The sequence below is a fragment of the Cyprinodon variegatus genome, unplaced genomic scaffold, assembly GCF_000732505.1.
Source record: "Cyprinodon variegatus isolate N-32 unplaced genomic scaffold, C_variegatus-1.0 Scaffold385, whole genome shotgun sequence".
Taxonomy (NCBI): domain Eukaryota; kingdom Metazoa; phylum Chordata; class Actinopteri; order Cyprinodontiformes; family Cyprinodontidae; genus Cyprinodon; species Cyprinodon variegatus.
The window spans coordinates 517028-537820 of NW_015150838.1; the positions used below are offsets into that span (position 1 = coordinate 517028).

General features: G+C 37.7%; 1 protein-coding gene across 2 annotated transcripts in view; it reads right to left on the reverse strand.

Annotated features, from left to right (window-relative positions):
* Nucleotides 1-9717: 9717 nt before the first annotated feature.
* Nucleotides 9718-20793, reverse strand: part of LOC107092557 (vascular endothelial growth factor receptor kdr-like) — a 59529-nt gene continuing 48453 nt past the window's right edge. Inside the window, exons 27-30 of one of the 2 annotated variants that reach the window (XM_015387096.1) lie at nucleotides 17076-17194; nucleotides 16044-16122; nucleotides 15516-15613; nucleotides 9718-12149 (exon numbers count right to left, since the gene is read on the reverse strand). In XM_015387096.1, coding sequence (XP_015242582.1) covers nucleotides 11966-12149; nucleotides 15516-15613; nucleotides 16044-16122; nucleotides 17076-17194 — 480 coding nt within the window. In that variant the 3' untranslated portion in view covers nucleotides 9718-11965. The remainder of the gene's footprint in view (nucleotides 12150-15515; nucleotides 15614-16043; nucleotides 16123-17075; nucleotides 17195-20793) is intronic. The other variant, XM_015387097.1, reaches the window with a different exon arrangement.

Here is a 20793-nt window from a genome sequence, read left to right on the forward strand (position 1 = left end):
GAAGATGATTATCTGAGTTGGCCACTAACCTGGTTTAACAGTCCTGACCAAGAATGTCCCCAAGTGCTGCAGTTCCAGAGGACATGCTGGAAGCCGATCCTGGTCAGGGATCCAGAACAGACAGGAACAGACAGGGACAGGATCCAGATCAGGCAGGAACAGAAACAGGAAGCAGGATCCAGACTTCCAGGCATCCACAAACTCCCAGGAGGGTTCAGAGTCTGACAGGGTCCGAAAGGGTGACCAGGTGGTCACGCACAGAAGCAGACAGGATCAGGTGCAGACGGGCAGGCTCAGTGGCAGAGGGTAGCTGAGACAGGATGTGGAACCAGAACTTGATGCAGGACCTTTAAACTGGTCTCCTCCCTGGAGCCAGGCTAACTGGATAAAAACTGAACCTCCCCACATATTGAGCCAAAACCCCAGAGGACTCAGTGGGGGAGGAACAGTGGACGATCAGGAGACGAGACAGACACAAAAACCCTCTTTCCACTGGCCGCCAGGATCCAGGACATGAACCATTAAATAAAAATAACAGACAGGCTAACAGAAAGACAAATAATGATCTCGCCCTGAATGCTCAGGCTGAACTGAATATAACCAAGAGGAAACAGGTGAGAGGAATAAATTATAATTGAGGCAGGGAGGGAAAACGACAGGTGAAAGGAATGACTAATTAAGGGAGAGCAAACAGGCCAGATCATGGCAGTTTTCTGTGTTGGTTGTGTCAGGATTTGGTTATGGATTGTTGACCCAAGGCAGTCTTGCCTCATAGATCATAGTTTTCATGTAGTGAGTACATAGAGTCTATTCACTATATGATCAGGTGGGGCTGGTCACTCATCGGATTGCCAATTTTCTCTGCTGTCCATTAGCAACATTAGCACAGGCTAACAGTCATTCACTAACATAGAATCATAAAGCAAAAGTTGCCTCTGACTGCACCCCTTGAATCAGGAAATGCATAAAGGGTCATTCCATCGCTTTTCTTTCTTATTACCTTCGGCATCTTTAGCCTACAGTACTTAGACTATCAAAATAAGTTACAATTCTACACTAATATAATCTTTTAAACCCAGTTTAAAATCTGTTGCCTGATATTTTTTTGTCTAATTTGTAAAAAATCATGGCCGTACAAGACATTTTTTTTCTTGCCGTCTGCAGTTGTTTGTGCTTCTTTAATCCGGCTCTTCCCCATTTATGTCTGTGGCAGGGCGGGGATTAAGATACTTGAGTTAGGAGACTTGTGTACATAGACTTTAGTCCATGGTGTGGGTGTTAGGGTTTATAAGAGAGAGTTTCATCCCATCAGAATGTAGTTTCAATTTGACTGTCATTCATGTGGGAGTCTGTCGCATAAGTACATCTGTTCCCTTTTTTTAAGTCAGGAGATTTTAAAGCACTTGACACTATAGTCAGTCATTCATGCACACACTGATTGGTGGCAAGCTACATTGTAGCCACAGTTGCCCTGGGGCTCGCTGACAGAAACAAGGCTGCTTTCTGACCATAATCAGAAGGCAATGCAGGTGAAGTGTCTTGCCCAAGGACACAGCAACACTGAAAGCTGGAGCCGGGGATTGAACTGTCAACCCTTCGATTTTAGGGCAAATGCGTACCTGGTGCCACTGTCGCCCTTGACAGCCCTTGGCTTAGGGCTGTCCGAAATCAGCACAGCAGTCCAGAGCCCCTTTTGTACCCTGGATAGTCCTCTTACTGTTGACTCCATGAAAGATAAAGGCATAGAAACTACAAACAGGAAGTAGTAATCACACTTAAAGGTATTTTGATAGTAGCACCGACTGTAAACCAGCTAAAGTTGTAAAGAAACTGAGGCTTGATCCAAATATAACCAAGACAGGTCAGTGACGTTTGAACAGTTTAAAAACAGCTTGTTTGGAGAGTGGGACAGAATCTGAGCGGAGCAGACAGGCTGCAGGCAGACAGGCGGATAGATTGTGTGAGGCTTTACTAGTTTGTGATCCAGGAGAGGAAGGCAGACAGTTTATGCGGGACTTCTCAGAGTTTGTGTTCCAGAGAGAGAGAGTCCGGCCAGACTGATTCCGAGATCCAGGGGTCCAGAGGTAGAACAAAGAGGATATCCAGGCAGGCAGAGTCAGAAAGGTTTCATACGGGCTCGGTATCAGGAGACAGAACGGGTCAGTAACGGGCAGACAAGAGATACTTCTAAGAGATGCCGGATTATTCTTATCGGATTGGCACAAGGTAATCTGTTACTGAGGACTGGTCTGATGGGGATAATATAGTTATGGAAACAGGTGACGCCAGTCAGAGCTGATTTCAGACAGGTGGAGCAGAGCAGGTGTATGGCCTGAGTGATCAGCCCGGAATCAGTGCTGAGATCATTATAAAAGTTTAGGTCCCCAATAACTATGATTTAATTAAGTTGCATGAGGGCTGTAAATACAAAGCCTAAGGAATGTTAAAAGGAAGAGCTAAGAATTACTTTTTTCCCACTGATGTTGATAGAAGCATGTTTACTTAAAACTTTTTTTCTAATAAGAACTGAAATTTCTGTTGCTCTTTTAAGACAATCTGTCTTGTGTATATTCCAGCCCCCAATGCCAATTTCTTTGTCAGTGATTAAGTTGCCAACCCATATTTCAGGTAAGACGATTACATCAGCATTGGTGGATTGGAACCAAATATAAATCTAAATGAAGGAACCAACATCTAATTCTTAGTTTAAAAACTAATGCGTACAACCTTGAATGATCGAGCCATCAAAAACCTGCACATAATGGAATGAGGACATGTTTTTCTTATTAAGAATATTGCCACCAAAATAACAACCATGATTTTTTTTGAACAGCCATTACACCATATAAAGATGAGAGGTCAATAGATAGAACGGCATGATTAAGTTTAAAGTCAGCCGATTATTTCTTACAAAATCCAAAGCACATGACCATTAATGGTTGACTTGCTGTTCCCACAGAGTGAATACATAAATCTTACAGCTGGGCTTGTTGTTGTCTGGTGTCTGATGGAGCCTGGCCCTCACCTGAAGCCTACTACTGGTGGAGCCTTCTTCTTCTTTTCCAATTGGTAGATCACAAACCTCCATAACTTTCTCCTTCTAAATGTTTGTTTTCTTCTCTAGCAATAAACATACAATCCTGTAAAACATCCTCCAATTTTTCCATCTTATTTGAGCATTCATTCTCTCCATAATGAGTCATATCCTTTTTCTATGTCAAAACATGCAACAATCATTGGTTCCTTTGCTTTCAGTCTTATTTTATATATTTACTGGCAGCACCCAGAGCGGTAATCATTACTCTGTTCTCTATATTCAAGAACATTTATTAATCTGGTGACCTTTTTTTTCTACATCAATTTGCTCTTTTGGGATCTTAAAGCTATTGATCTGTAGTTATCTGGGCAGGTAGCCAATAAGCCAAGAAATTGGCTTATTGAAAAGGCAGTATTGTTGTATGTTCACAGAAACCTACTGCAAAGGCAGATCAGCGTCATTGCATTATTGCAAATATTATCAGTTCAATTTGTTGAAAACGTTAAATTAGAATCAGCTTTGTCCCTGTGGAAATGATTGTCCAACCTTTGAAGGAATGGAAAATCACTGTGAGTTAGATGCTAATGACAGAAAAAAAAACATTGCAGCCACAAAAAGCAGCCCCCTCCTACATCCTTCCCCTATTTGTTTGCATCTTTTATTCCTGAAATAGTCCAGGAACTTGTTGACATTCATTGATGTTCAAGTGTCGGGAACTCACCTTACCACAGACACAGCATAATAGTACATGGGATAGTCCGTGATCAGGTCCTGTTGTCTTTCTATGGACCTCTCACTTAGTCACCCCTTGCTCTGGTAAACCTGGGTTTCCTATAGGAAGGTGTGTGTGGCGCCCAAGTGTGGCGCCCTCTGGTCGTGTTCAGGATGATTAAGAGTTCCTTCCTTTTCCGCCTGGATGGGGACATTATCCTGAGGAATAGAGAGCCTGCTGATACTTTTTAGAACAAGGCAACTAATCTTTCGCAATCAGAGGAGCATGAGTGGGGCTAAACACCCGTTGGTACACTCCAATCCATACAGACGTCAGTGGGAAAAATTCAGAAGAGTTTTATTTACTAAATCAACAGGCTGAACTGAAGTTTTCTATCACAGTCTGCTACAGGGTCCCAAGATTTTTCAATTTTTAAATAAATCTTAAATTTTGTTGAGGCAAACAATGAAAAAATGTGCCACAATTTGTATTTTTTTTTACATTGGATTTTCATCATGAAAAACAGAAATAAACTCCATATAATAANGATGGGTCAGTAACAGGCAGACAACAGTTACTCAAAATGAAGGCTACAGAAAAGGTCTTAGTTTCATTTCATGTTAAGTTATTTAATCTTCATTCAAAATAATTAAGGCATTATTCAGAAAATCGGCATGCTTTATGAGATATATGTTTATCCTTTTCTATCAGACATTTACAGAATATACAAAATATGTACAAAATATTTTATGACTTGCTTTATAATATTTAATACTTAGTGCTTCACATGTACTCTGTGTGTCACATGATAATGCATACATCTCATATGATTTGGGTTTATAAGAGAGAGCTTCATCCCACAAGGATGTAGTTTCAATTTGACTGCCATTCATGTGGGAGTCTGTCGCATAAGTACATCTGTTCGCTTTTTCAAGTCAAGAGATTTTAAAGCACTTGACACTATAGTCAGTCATTTACGCACACACTGATTGGTGGCAAGCTACATTGTAGCCACAGCACTGACAGAAACAAGGCTGCCATACACTGGCGCCACGGGGCTCTCTGACCACCATCAGAAGGCATGCAGGTGAAGTGTCATGCCCAAGGACACAACGACACTGAAAGCCGGAGCCGGGGGTTGAACTGTCGACCCTTCCATTTTAGGGCAAAGGCGTACCCGGTGCCACTGTCGCCCTTGATAGTCCTCTGTAAAGGGCTGTCCGGAATCAGCACAGCAGTCCAGAGCCCATTTTCTATCCTGGATAGTCTTTCTACTGTTGACCCCGTGAAACATAAAGGCATAGACACTACAAACAGGAAGTAGCAATTATATTTAAAGGTATTTTGTAAACCAGCTAAAGTTGTAAAGAAACTGAGGCTGGATCCAAATATAACCAAGACAGGTCAGTGACGTTTGTACAGTTTAAAAACAGCTTGTTTGGAGAGTGGGACAGAATCTGAGCGGAGCAGACAGGCTGCAGGCAGACAGGCGGGCAGCTTGTGTGAGGCTTTACCAGCTTGTGATCCAGGAGAGGAAGGCAGACAGTTTATGCGGGACTTCTCCGATTTTGTGTTCCAGATAAAGGGGAACAGGCAGAATAGAGAGGATATCCAGGAAGGCAGAGTCAGAAAGGTTTCATACGGGCTCGGTATCAGGAGACAGAACGGGTCAGTAACGGGCAGACAACAGATACTTCTAAGAGATGCCGGATTATTCTTATCGGATTGGCACAAGGTAATCTGTTACTGAGGACTGGTCTGATGGGGATAATATAGTGATGGAAACAGGTGACGCCAGTCAGAGCTGATTTCAGACGGGTGGAGCAGAGCAGGTGTATGGCCTGAGTGATCAGCCCGGAATCAGTGCTGAGATCATTATAAAAGTTTAGGTCCCCAATAACTATGATTTAATTAAGTTGCATGAGGGCTGTAAATACAAAGCCTAAGGAATGTTAAAAGGAAGAGCTAAGAATTACTTTTTTCCCACTGATGTTGATAGAAGCATGTTTACTTAAAACTTTTTTTCTAATAAGAACTGAAATTTCTGTTGCTCTTTTAAGACAATCTGTCTTGTGTATATTCCAGCCCCCAATGCCAATTTCTTTGTCAGTGATTAAGTTGCCAACCCATATTTCAGGTAAGACGATTACATTAGCATTGGTGGATTGGAACCAAATATAAATCTAAATGAAGGAACCAACATCTAATTCTTAGTTTAAAAACTAATGCGTACAACCTTGAATGATCGAGCCATCAAAAACCTGCACATAATGGAATGAGGACATGTTTTTCTTATTAAGAATATTGCCACCAAAATAACAACCATGATTTTTTTTGAACAGCCATTACACCATATAAAGATGAGAGGTCAATAGATAGAACGGCATGATTAAGTTTAAAGTCAGCCGATTATTTCTTACAAAATCCAAAGCACATGACCATTAATGGTTGACTTGCTGTTCCCACAGAGTGAATACATAAATCTTACAGCTGGGCTTGTTGTTGTCTGGTGTCTGATGGAGCCTGGCCCTCACCTGAAGCCTACTACTGGTGGAGCCTTCTTCTTCTTTTCCAATTGGTAGATCACAAACCTCCATAACTTTCTCCTTCTAAATGTTTGTTTTCTTCTCTAGCAATAAACATACAATCCTGTAAAACATCCTCCAATTTTTCCATCTTATTTGAGCATTCATTCTCTCCATAATGAGTCATATCCTTTTTCTATGTCAAAACATGCAACAATCATTGGTTCCTTTGCTTTCAGTCTTATTTTATATATTTACTGGCAGCACCCAGAGCGGTAATCATTACTCTGTTCTCTATATTCAAGAACATTTATTAATCTGGTGACCTTTTTTTTCTACATCAATTTGCTCTTTTGGGATCTTAAAGCTATTGATCTGTAGTTATCTGGGCAGGTAGCCAATAAGCCAAGAAATTGGCTTATTGAAAAGGCAGTATTGTTGTATGTTCACAGAAACCTACTGCAAAGGCAGATCAGCGTCATTGCATTATTGCAAATATTATCAGTTCAATTTGTTGAAAACGTTAAATTAGAATCAGCTTTGTCCCTGTGGAAATGATTGTCCAACCTTTGAAGGAATGGAAAATCACTGTGAGTTAGATGCTAATGACAGAAAAAAAAACATTGCAGCCACAAAAAGCAGCCCCCTCCTACATCCTTCCCCTATTTGTTTGCATCTTTTATTCCTGAAATAGTCCAGGAACTTGTTGACATTCATTGATGTTCAAGTGTCGGGAACTCACCTTACCACAGACACAGCATAATAGTACATGGGATAGTCCGTGATCAGGTCCTGTTGTCTTTCTATGGACCTCTCACTTAGTCACCCCTTGCTCTGGTAAACCTGGGTTTCCTATAGGAAGGTGTGTGTGGCGCCCAAGTGTGGCGCCCTCTGGTCGTGTTCAGGATGATTAAGAGTTCCTTCCTTTTCCGCCTGGATGGGGACATTATCCTGAGGAATAGAGAGCCTGCTGATACTTTTTAGAACAAGGCAACTAATCTTTCGCAATCAGAGGAGCATGAGTGGGGCTAAACACCCGTTGGTACACTCCAATCCATACAGACGTCAGTGGGAAAAATTCAGAAGAGTTTTATTTACTAAATCAACAGGCTGAACTGAAGTTTTCTATCACAGTCTGCTACAGGGTCCCAAGATTTTTCAATTTTTAAATAAATCTGAAATTTTGTTGAGGCGAACAATGAAAAAATGTGCCACAATTTGTATTTTTTTTTACATTGGATTTTCATCATGAAAAACAGAAATAAACTCCATATAATAATAAAAAATAATAATAATAATCCCAAAGGAAATCACATGTAAACTCAGATTACATGGAGTTTCTTTAAAAGGGTTGTAGATACTGATGGCAGCAGGCAGGAAGGATCTCCTGCAGTGGTCTGTCCTACAGCGGCTCTGAAGAAGCCACTGACTGAACACACTTTGTTTTTGTAGAACAACGTATTGTTATAACATATAATAACATGATAAGTTTCTTCTTCTGTCAGCAAAAAGTAAAGTTAAGTAAAACCAAGTAAAGCAAATTTAAATACTTGCTGACAGTTTAAAAAGAGCTAAGACAAAACTTGGTAAAATAAAACAGAACATCTTCAGCACATACTGACACGGAAATATTTACCCTTGTCATCTGATTTGTTACTGTTTGACAACCATCTGTCTTGACAAGCTTAGATGGAAATAATTAAGATATTCTTACTATATTTTCTTTATTCTCTAAAAGCGATAAATCAGTAAAAATTGCGTGATCAACATGGTTTGCTTGAGGAAAAACATGTAATTTATCAAAAATGTCGGTTGTTCACTCACTTATCCAAACCTAAATTAAAACCGACACATTTTCTTGGTGTCTAGGCTACTTGTGTAAGTGTGGATTTTATCTTTGTAAATCCAATTTTATAACCTATTAAATGTGCTCTGCAAAAGGACTCACTGCCAACATTTTTTGTGCTTTCTTTTGCTGACTTTTTAAACGTTGACACTAATAATGACTAAAGCGAATGAGAGTACATTTGGCGAATGATAATCTGCAGAAAACAAGGCAACAAACATTTTTCTTTAATATTTTTTGCTACAGTTTTGAACTAGAGTAAATTCTAATGTTTTACATTAAAGGTGTTTTTCATTCTATGTTCTGTTTCCCATTTATATCTCTGTCTTTTCTTTATTATGTTTAGGCCAGTACCTTCATCACACAGCTGCACCAGCGTTCTCATGCATGAACAGGTTCAAATTAGGCCATTTATAAATAGCTTAAATTTCCCTATAAACTTTGGAGTTAATAAAGTCATTTTCTATGAGAAAGTTGAGCTAAACGGCTTCTGGGAATAACCATGCCAAAAATTAAAGTCTGCTTCAAAGCAGTTTTACAAATAAACAGTTGCTTTTCAATACAGATAAATAGGATTGTTCATTTGTGTGTAATTTTTGCAACACTCTATTGAAGAAATACAGTTAAAGAAAAAGTCCGGTCATATTCAGGAGTCAAACTTCTGAAAGTACTTTAAGTATGAAATTGTTTTTAATTAAGAGTAATTTAATTTGAATGTGCTTTACCAGAGACATCCATGTTTGTCAAAGAGCACTACTGCCAGCTACAGGTTTGTGACGTCACAGTGCGGTATCAGCTGTTGAGCAAGTCCCAGTGCAGTATCTGGTTTGTCACAACACGCTATTATCAAAGTCATCTTGAAAACATTCTTCTTTGAAATGTTGGCTACATATGATGTGTTTTTTTCTCTGGCCAGAAGTTCAATGGCAAATCCTCCCTCTTCAAGTTGGAAATCCAACGACAAACCCAGGGTGGATTATGAATCGGAAAGGTGAATTATTTTTCACTTTTACCCAATGTATTACAACATCCAACTGCCATGCATACGGGCATCGCTAGTTTAACTAAAGCTGTCGACAATCTCAATAGTGAAGTCCTCTGGAAACCCTCAATAGTTGTTGTTTAATTGCAGGGGTGTCTAGTTATTCCCATTGATTTTGCTTGTAAAGCGGGGAGAATGGCGCTAGGCTTAACGCACTGTGACGTCACTGACAGAAGATGTCTGGAGTCAGTGATCATGATGAAAAATTTGTTTTTTAAATTTTTCTACTGATTAACGCTAAATTAATTAAATCACCGCAAACGTATTAGTTTTAGGTACAGACAATGACCCATTGAGTATTCCTTGCTGACCTGACTTTCCTTTAAAGGTGATAAGAAGACAGCTTTGTGTCCTTTGACAGAATCTGTCTGTCAGTAATACTTGGTTGTTTCCTTGTGGCAAAAAATCTATTCCACATCCACTAGAAGACTGGACTTTCTGAATCACAAATCTGTGATCGGTTTCTTCTGTTATCTCATTACAAAGTGTCTCATAGGAATTAGCTTATTTTCCATTAATAGAATCAGGACTTAACGACAGTATAAATACATAAATCTTTATTTACTTATTTACTTAATGCACTCGGTTAACAGTGTTGGTATCACATAAAAAAAAAAAACTGTAACTCTCCATGTGGGTTTAAGTTATAATAGGAACCTTTATGTGTAGTTTGTAACCAATAAATGCAATAAAATCAAGTTTTTGTCTTATAGTGAAGGTGAAATGCTAAAAAGGAAAAACTGAACTAAATAACTAAATATATGAGTCATTATCTATTTGGATAGAGTGGATTTGCCTTTGGAGCTAAGAACAACAGGGATATTATAAAAAAACATTACATAATACAAACTGTCAATGTTAATTTCCTACTATATAGATACAAGTTAAATACAAACAATACATCTGAAATCTTTGTAAAAATTTTAACCTACAACACTGTCTCATAAAAATGTGGTAACAATACAATATATATATATGTATATATATATACTTGATACAAAGCATCAGTGCATCATTGTTCCCCACATCATCTAGAAAGGAATGGATTTATTTCTATTCACAAATACAGTTTTTTTATTTGAGTGGTTATTGAACACAACTTAGCTGCATTTTTATCAGGTCTGTGACCTCTCAAACTTTCACCCCACAGTACTTTAGGAGGCAAGAAAAAAACAAAAAACAAAAAAAAAACATATGCAGTCAGGAAAACTGCTGCTGACCCAATCAGAAGCTTTATAGAGCAATAAAATCAGGCTCAGAGAATAGCCTTCTCTGGGTGGAAATCTGAGACAGAAACAGAAACAAAATATTTTGTTTATTGTTGAATCCGGATTTAAAGCCAAATGAGTAACAGCATTTGCAATAAATTTGCAACTTGCTTTTTGTAGCGTTTTTGCATCAAATTCCTATGAATCGTTTTTCTAAAATACATGTATACCTATGAATCTGCAGAGAATAATATGCATATTTATCCAAATTATATTTTAGGTTAGAAATAAAGAAAAGGAGATCAAACTAAACGATAACACAGTGTTTAATCCACACCAAACTGACACCAGGAGAAGTTATGTTAATGTTTTGCTGTTATATTAAATCTGACCCTGTTTCCTTCTTTAACCTGCGAGTTTTAAAACTCTGGAGAACAAAATAACAAGTTATTTAAACCTGAGTTGGCAGAGCTATTTTTGTTTTATAAAATAATAAAGAGATTTTTAACAGGATTTCGATTTCTCTTAACAGTATACAGTAATCTTTAGGTGAAAATGAGTAAAAAGCCTTTGAATTAATTAAACTCCTAATGGAGTAGCATAAGCTTCTATTGATTGATTAAATTTTTTTTAAAATATAAGACCTTTATTTGAATGGAATTTATTACTTGTGGAAGAAACATAGGTAAGAACCTTAAATAATAATAGTGTACCAATTATTTTAAAATCATTTTTACTCTCTTAGTGGGTCAGAGTGTTTAGCATCTTATAACTTCTGTTTTCTTCTGATATAAACGTAATCTCAGGCAAACACTTGTTCCTCTTAGGCAGAACGACAAGAAAGCATGCCATTTAAAGTAATGCAGACAGGTTTTGATTTATATAAAATACTGATATAAATTGGAGTTTGAGTAATTATGAAAGAACTCTTAATTTTATTAAGGTTTAAAGCAGATGAATCCGTAAAGCACATGACCAAGTTATCAACTTGGCTTTACTTACCACGATCATAAAAACAACTGTAAATCTTTTGAGATTATGCTACATAAGTGAAAGATTACCTTAATTTAAGATCTTTTTAAACATTTAGGAAAGGTATTCTAAAGCTGTAATATACTCCATTCTGTGTTTAACGTGTTTTAATGCTTGACTGTATGATCTGGTTGAACTGTAAAAGTGCCTTGAGATGACTTGTGTTGTGAACTGGCGCTATATAAATAAACTGAATTGAATTGAATTGAATGCTCTACACAGCTCCTTTTATATTCTAGGGTAAAGATAAAATCGATATGGTTTGTTTCACAGTAGATCAGAAAAATACCTGAGGACATTTTTTTTTTAGCTTTTTGACACACCAGTGAAGGTTGGAACAGACCAGCAGCATTAACACAAGCCAACGTGGATAAACAGGAATCAGCAGTCCACATAGATCCACAGGGGGAATGCAGCGGAGCTGAGTCACTTCTGAGTACATAAAGAGGGAATCTCGTTTTCCTCTCCAACCATTACGCAGAGGCGTCACAACAGAACAGAACAAAGCCGGGGGGCCTTGGCGCTTCCGCTCTCAGATATTCCAAAGAGGTTCAGATGGGAGGTTACACAGGAGGGGTGGAGTAGCGCACCACATAGTTGTAGTCAGGTGGAGGACTGTGACACTCCAGGCTGGCATCCAGAGCTGAGTCGTCCAGACTGAAATCTAGAGGGGGAACAGTGGGCGGAAACCTCTCCTTCTCTGAGTCGTTAAGAGCAGACTCTTTACTCTTACTCACCGCCTTCATCCTGAAAACACAAGAGACCCTTCAGTTAAAGATGGCTGACAAGGGCCATTGCATTAAATAAAAAAAAAGTAGCTCTCAAAAAAGTAGCTCTCTTTTTTTATTATATTTTTCTTAGTTTAAGAAGAGAATTAGATAAAAAAAAATTATATATTTAAGTGAAACCTCTAAACACTAGAAGATGACTCGAAAAAGGAGTTTATATACATGTTGCACTTCTTCTGTAATTTTTAGTTTGGATTTTTATTCGTGGACCTAAGTGAAAGTTGTATTTTAACCATCTGGTACCTTTGCTCACTTTAATCTACATGTTTTGCGTTTTTTCTAAGTACTGCTCCTTAGGGTTCCTTTTCATCTATGTACCTCTTCTGGTAACTCACATCACTTCTTTTACTTCAGATATTTTCAGCTGTTTCTCATCCCAGTGATAACTCTGCCCAGTATTTATTCCTCTATTTTAATAATTCTTTCTAATTTATTCTGTATTCAACTTCCCAGGTCAATTTCCTTATTTTTTTTCTAATTAAACTCGGATTAAGTCTTGTTTCTTGCTCTGGATTTTATAAATACAGTTCTGTCATAAAGTCAACCTTTCTTACTTTAAGGGTAAATAGTCTGTACTTATTTAGTGCTGTTTTTCAAAGCAGGAGACCAAAGCGCTTACACTATATTCAGTCCTTCACATACATTGTAGCCACAGCTGCCCTGGGGCTCGCTGACAGAAGCAATGCAGGTGAAGTGTCTTGCCCAAAAACACTGAAAGGGGTTGGTGGCCTAGTGGTTAGAGCAGTGCACTTGTGCTCTGAGAAGGTTGCAAGTCCCGGTTTGATCTCCACAGCCCTCACACTTAGTCCCTGAGCAAGATTGCTCCCCGGGTGCTGCACAATGGCAGCCCACTGCACCCCAAGGGGAAGGGTTGAATGCAGAAGAGAATTTCTCCACTGTGAGATCAATGATGTTCAATTATCATTAAAGCCAGAGCCAGGGCTTGAACCGACATCCCTTTGGTTGCTGGGTAATCTCCTACTGTACATCCAGCGCCACTGTCACCAACTAATTAATTACTTGTCTAAATTTGAACTTTCTTTCAGAACACAAAGTGAGCTAAAGTAATTCCAATATTATTCTTGATTTTTAGATATATGGGTGTTGTTTTCTAAATCCAAGCAGATTATATCAGGAATATAGCCATAAAACATTAATTAAATAAAGCTTAACTCTTCATTGATTCCCTACCCTAATTGCTTCACTCTGTAAAATGACTGTGATAAACAATAACTTATGATAAATGTACCTTTTCTTCCAAAATATTCAAGGTTCAAACTACATTTTGACCCTAAGAAACATTCTACAGGGTCAATAAAGTATCCAATTAATTTTCTTTTTAATTAAGAGAAATCCATCCATCTTCTGTCGGTTATCCATAAATATCACAGTGGGCTGGTGTCTATCCCCAGCAGTCTATGGGCGAAAGGCGGATTATACCCTGGACAGGTTGCCAGTCCATTGCAGGGCAACTGGAATTAACAATTTTCAAACACAAAAACAAACCAAAGGTCTCCTTTACAGAAATTAATGGCCTTTTGATTTATTCATGGGTAATAAAGAAACTAATTTAGCATAACGTCTCATAATTATAAAGTTTGATGCTGCTTGATCATTAATTGTAATCATTTTGACTTTTGTGATACTCAACTTGGTTAAAGTATTTTTATTTATTTTTTGCACTTTAAAGACTTAATAATACATTTAACAGGAAATGAAAATTGTCTTTAGCAGAACCCTAAATATAAATTAACCTGCAGTAAATGTTTATTGTTTTTGGGTTTGGCTGGAGCAGCACATACCCCTCTTTTTTGCTAACAACTGAACTAGAATCTTTGAAAGAAACAAATTACATTTTATCTTAGTCATAAAAAATAAGTTAAGTTTTCAGTTATTCTCAGCCTTTATAGGTACACAAGAATTGTATTTCTTTTCACAATTATTATTATTCTATTTTAGAAATCATAAGTGTATTAAGAAACTGAAGTTTTGCAATTTTTCAGTCATCCCATTTTAAACTTTTACGGAAAATATCTGACAACTTTACTTTTATGTTGCAGATTTTCATATTTCAAAATGGTAAATAATCAGTAAGGACAGAAAACATTGCTTGCATCCTTAATCTTTTTGTTTAGAAGGTGTTCATCATATTTGCCTGTTTTATACACTTCTGTTTAAATATTATCCTATGTGAGTCATTATCAGCAGAAAAGAGCCTCCCTCTTTTATTTTTCATGTAATTAATCATCCAGTTTTCTTGTTGTTTTTTTTGCTTCATTTCAAGATTATAATTAAACTCAGTCTTATTGTCTTGGTAGGTTGCTACGGTTTCCAGAGCGTCCCTCCTTACAGCAAAGGGTCAGTTCTCAGCAGGAGAAGGACAAACCGCCATACTGGTATTTTTCTCTGATTAATAAACTACAGTTCAAACCACCCACTGATGTTATTTTTGTCAGTATGAATAAGAGAGGTTCATTTCTGGTGAGAAATATAAAGCAGAATGGATACACATGTTTTTTTTTTACTGAGTGCAGATGTTAAAATAACTTAGATTTTGTGAGTTTTCTTGTTTTGTGTTTTTTTTTTTGGCTGAGAGAAGGGAGGTCAGATGAATGCAGAGGCTACTCCTGCAGGGGAGGTCCTTGTAAACCCTCTTAAGTTCAAAGAATGGCAGTGATTGAGTGGCTGCCCAGTGAGAGAGTACTCCCCATGAAACATAGATCATTGTCTCGATACTTGGTCTAAGTTTTTGTGCCAGGCTGAGGACTTGATTGGACAGGCAGGCCTGTAATGAACTCTCAGTGTTTCGTTTTCAGATCTAAAGGACACTCTAAGCATAGGGCTCTGGTGTTTGGTGAGCTGTTAGGGAATTTCAAAGCCTCGGAGGTTGTCTTCAGCTTTTTCCCATATGTTGCTCCAATCAACATCTGCTTACAAGTAAAATCTTAGTCATTGCTGTTGCTTCATTCAGGTTGAAGCTCATTTTTCCTCTTTGTCTCAACAGGATAATGTGTCATTATTGGATTTTCAAGTAAAACATATCTTAAAGTAATCTAAAATGCACCAAGATTTGGGGATTAAAACTGCATGATTGTTGTTTCAGATGTTATAGCAAAAATGGCCACTCTGTTAGTTCTCTCTTTATTTGGCACTTTTGACTCCTACACAGTTGCTTTAGACAAAAGTGTGATGCATTTGTATGACAGTTATAGCGTCTACATTCCATCCCATTGGGACAGTTGCCAAGCTGGTTATTGTGGTTGCTGTCTGTGTTTGTGTTGGTTAGCTGCTTTTAAAGGGCACTGCGAGGTTGCATCTTACGTACGCCAGGGCCATGATGCTCAGAGGTCGGCCTGCCAGCGATTCAAATCGCATCAGCGTCTTCATGTCGGACGAAAGGTCCATCCCGCTGTCTGATTGACCCTGAGGAGGACAAATATAGAAAGATGACAAATAATTTCCACTGAAATTGTTACAAAACAACTTCCAAATATGTTCCTAGGATTAAAATTCACCTTTTTTATATCTACTTATGGTCTGTTGCATTATAAAGCTGCTAAAAATCTATGGAGGACAGTGTAGCTGTAATTACCTGTCTGTGTGTAGTGTAGGTTTATAAAAATATATATATATATTTTCTTTACAGAAAAATCACTTTATTGGAGACATCTTTTGTTTTCTTATCCCTCACTTTTAGGATCAATTATAAGAACCACACAGAAACAAAGCAGCTAAAGTCTGAAATAAAAAAACCCTGAAAACTTTCCACCATTTCTTCAGTTTGAATATAAGTAACAATATTAATAGGAACAAGTTTATATTAAAGTTACAGAGCATAATTTAAGTATCTTACCTCTTGGTTTTCATTTTTCCCATTCTCCATGGTGATCTCATCAAATGTTTTCACACTAGCAGGACGTATCTTTATGTTCCTTGGAACGAGAAGCAGAAATATTCAACTTTAAGACTTTGTTCTGGTTTGATTTAAGTGTCAAGTTCAGCAACAGAACTGCGGGAACCTAATCATTTACATGAGAAATCTTCAGCATCCATGACACTGTACTTTGATAACACACACTGTTTGCTTTGTATTTCAACACTTAGAAGTTTAAACAGAAGCTCCGTTTTTGCTTTTGGCCTGACTGGCATTACTGCCTTTCAGCGCCTGCTCAATAAACACTCTTGGAGGAGCTGTAAAAACCCAAGAGCTCAACAAATATTGTTATAAGTGGACTTAAATCTTGACGCCAGCGCTGTGTTTTTTTTAGGATGGGTGGGTGGGGGGATGTGGGGGATTCCTGGCGGGAGCAACAGTGGCAAAGGCTCAGGAGCTGCAAATCTGTACATTTCTTATCAGGTCCTCATTGTGTTAGTCATAGCTAAACATCTTTTCTAAACTACGTGGGAGCATAACGGAAACATTAGGTGCTTTTAGATATTTTTCACCACAAAAAAAAAGGCAAATAATCTTTGCTTGTGTTTAAAAGTGTGAGAGCTGGTTGATGTGTTTGTGTTTTAGCAGGTTCCTGAAGAGAGCAGCGGTGCAAGCCAGGAAAACAAAGCCTGCACAGCCAGACATGTAGCTCTGTGCAGCTGGACACACACACACAGCTGCTTGTGCATGAATTTGGTGAATAAGCAAAAACGTAAGACAAATAAAAAATGTACAACATGTTAGAGACGGATCAGTCACAGAAGATCCCCAGGGAGGAATAAAGGTCAACGTGAAACATTTTAAGATAAAGTCTTCCGATTGGAGATTTTATTTTTCAACCGAGTACAAATTTTTGTGCTATTTCTAAAGCTGGGACAAGCAGTTGTGTCAATGAGTGGGACAAGTGTTTTGGGTTCATTTTCCTGTAAAGTAGCCAATCTAGGTTCTCACCAATTGCCTCCTGAGTCACGATGGGAGATGGGCCGTGAAGACGTCTCCTCAGTCTCCTCGGTCTGCTCTCTCACCTTCGCCAGCAGGGCTGTGTTGATGGGTATGTAGTGTTTTCCCTCCTAAATCAACACAAGAGGTAGATTTATGGCTGGTGCTGTGTGTGCTGTGCAAACAAAAACATTCAAGGTTGGTGGCGACAAGCCAAACTAACGGGGGTCATGCTTATTAAATTCAAAACCATTTAATATGGAGTTTGAGCAGCGCTGTTCATCACCAGGCCCTTTTCTGTTTTTTCACATCATGCAGGGAGAGAAATTAAATTCCTGTATCTTTGCAACACCTTGCTTGAAATGTGACAATATATCCTGCAACAAAAATGTTTAAAAAACTGAAAAGTGGAAGGAAAATAATGCATAAAATCAACACCTTCCAGGTTAATGGGTTGGTTTTACCTACTCAGACCATTTTAAAGAGCCTCAGCAGATCTTGGTTTTCAACTCTTGCAATAGATTCTCAGCTGGATTGAGATCTGGACATTGACAGAGCCAGTACACCATTTGAATGTGCTTTAATCTGAGCCACTGCAGCTCTATGTGAACCTCTACCCCATGCTCCTGTATATACTTTGAAATCAGCTTTATAAAGTCCAGTTGTGTCAAACTTTTTCTGTGTTCATATCTTCAAATTTTGGGATATTGTTTTGTTAACTAACTCTCTCATTTTTACTTTTGGTGCTCTCCTTGGTTTTCATAATGCAGTTTGTTGCTTCTTTTGAATTTCATTGAAGGGCATTATGATAATGGGCAGTAAATACAAATGCACCCCACACTTTCCAGATGTTCATTTGTGGAAAAAAAACACCTAAAAATAATTGTAGCTATATTTTTCTTAGTTTCTTCAACAACTGTGTTTTTTTATCTGAGATTCTGATAAAACAATGTGCTATAAATTTGCTTCTGGGTGACAAAATGTCAAAAAATGCAATGGTTACAAATACTTCTGTGTCTGTATGTTGTAGACAAGAAGATTTAGAAAAAAAAAAGGGATTTGCACAAGCATTCTTTAAAGCAATGTTATGTAAGCAAACCAAATAGATAATTGTGGTTACATTTCTTACAGGTTAGGGTCATTGAGCATCCCCCTAACAGTAACACAAAGTCTGTAGTCTTAGACACTGATCACTGTCCACACAGACAATTTAGAATGACTTGCATTACGCATTTTTCAGCATGTGATTCTTTTTTATGGGAAGTGCTGCTATGCCATTTCAAAGAATGCTGAGAGTTCCCTTCCTTGTCCTTTACAGCAAGCATCATCTTGTTCTGAATCTACAATCATCAGGTTTTTCCAACACTATGCAGTGCTTGTATCTAGTACTTGTAATCTAGTCAGTAATACAGTGACCACTGATATGTATTATTGGATATGTGTCTCTAGTGTGACACACAGGAGACTGGCTTTGACGGTTTGTCTGAAATATAATGAAAATGTAATAGACATGAAATGTAATTTGTAAAAAAAAAAAGAGAAACAAATAAAGCAATATACAGATTGTTTAAATGAGAAAAATCAAATTATTTTACCTGATTAATTATAGGTTGTTTAATGATGCAATGCAAGGTTTTAATATTCACAGTAAGTTGTTTAATAGCTGAATTTATAAAGAGTTTATATATTAAGAATTTGTTATATTTTTGTAATATATTTGTTATATTTTATAACAAATATGTTTTAAGCTAGTTGTGCAAGATGGACCATGCTAGTGTTTTGATTTTTTTGCCACTAGTGTTTATGTCTGACCTGCTCTGCTATGAACAAATGTTAGCTGAAAGCCTGCCAAAGCATTTTTCTTTTTATCTGGGCTTCAGTCTGGGAAACCTGACACTGCAAGGTTTGTTTATTTAAAAACCAAGCTGGACCAGAGCAGAGCCTTAACTGTGATACAATAATCACGACTAGACATCTTGAGCTATTAAAGCAAGTAGAAAGCATCTTTATAGCATTGTAAACCCATAAATACATTAATGAACAGTTCCAACTCTTCTTATGGATTTATGTTTGGGGGGGAGTATGTGTTTATACATATCATGTCATCAGCAATTTTCTCAGCTTTAATATGAGCCATATTTTATAAAAACTATAATAAAAAAATAAAGGTGCTGCGACCAGTTTTATGACAGCTGGATGTGCACGTCCCATTAAGATGGCATGGTTTTGACTCAATGCATAGCAATGGCGCCTGGCCACACGTCATTAACTGCAGTCCAGTAATACCTATAAATGACAGTGATTTCATTTATACACAGTTAAAACAACTACGAGAATACTTTCAGTTCTATTTTTTCTACATTTCTGCTCAGGAGTTTTTCCTAAAGTTATCGGCACGTCTTTAATGTTGGGCTTTTAATGGTGCACTACAATATAAGCACTCGTTTTGCTATTTGCTTGCAATTTCAGAGATATTATTTGAGCTTTCATCTTATATTATTTCAAGATTTTCTCTAATCGCTGAAGGGATATATACAGACAGAGAGGCCCTAATATACCTCCAAAGAAACATTTGGTCCTGTCTGTTGGGAAGAGTAACAGACAGAGGACACAACGTTTAAGTACATAACGTAACATAATTTCATACCTTTGGTGTAAGGGCCTGTCTAGACAGTAGGTTTAAGCCTGCTTTGCTCAGTCAAAAACCATTATGTATGTGTGTTTAATCAACATCCATTTTAACACCCATTTCAACCATCAGTACCAAACTGACTTACTATAAGGAAGCGCCTTGAGATGACATGTGATGTGCATTGGCGCTATATAAATAAACTGAATTGAATTGTATTACTGTAGGTTGGACTGGCAACCTGTCCAGGATTTACTGACCAGTGGAGGCTAGACTGTGAGCCTCAATGGAAAATAAAAATATTACAAATAAATTCAAGCCTCTGTACCTTATGTCTTAAGTTCCTTGAGATTAGTTTTATTTTTTAAATAGGAGCTATATTAATAAACAGAAAATGATTCTAATCAGTCAGTTTCCCTGTCAACAATTACTCCAACCTGAAATTTTTTTTTCTGAATTATACCATGTCCAGCTGGCTTATTATTTGTTATTACTGTGTTTTACACCTTGTTTTTACTCAATTTATCAGTATGTTTGCAATGACAGAGGAGGTAAGATACTGTGCATGTGCACAGGAGGGAATAAACAAGGAAGCAGCTTACCACAGCTAAACCAGTAAGCACCTCCCTGCGAAGTGTGAAAATAATGAAGAAAGGTCCAATATACAGTGAGAAAAACACACAAAAATATTTGACTCCTAAAAGGATAAGACTCAAACTTACTTATACAGTGAGTTTTTTAAGCGTCAAAAAGCGTCCAAGTTGGATGCTAGTGTACTTTGAAGTCAGACACTCTAGATGCTGCAAAAGTTTAAACAGTGTTATAAATGGATAGATACGTGGATAGATTGATTGCTTGGTTCCTGCCTTAATGATATGTCATTTTTTGCGTTTGTTAAAATGGAAATTTTCTTTTCCCTTCATGTTCTGATAGGATGCTCAGGGGAAGATTGACTAGAACTCGGATTTGTCGTGGATGGGTTTCAGTTTATTTAATCAATGTCCATTGGTCTTTGAAAACGCTGACCTGTCAATTGACTGCGATGCATTGCAGGACAGTCGGGCTCTATTAAGTAGCTGCCTCAACTGTAGCCATCCGGCT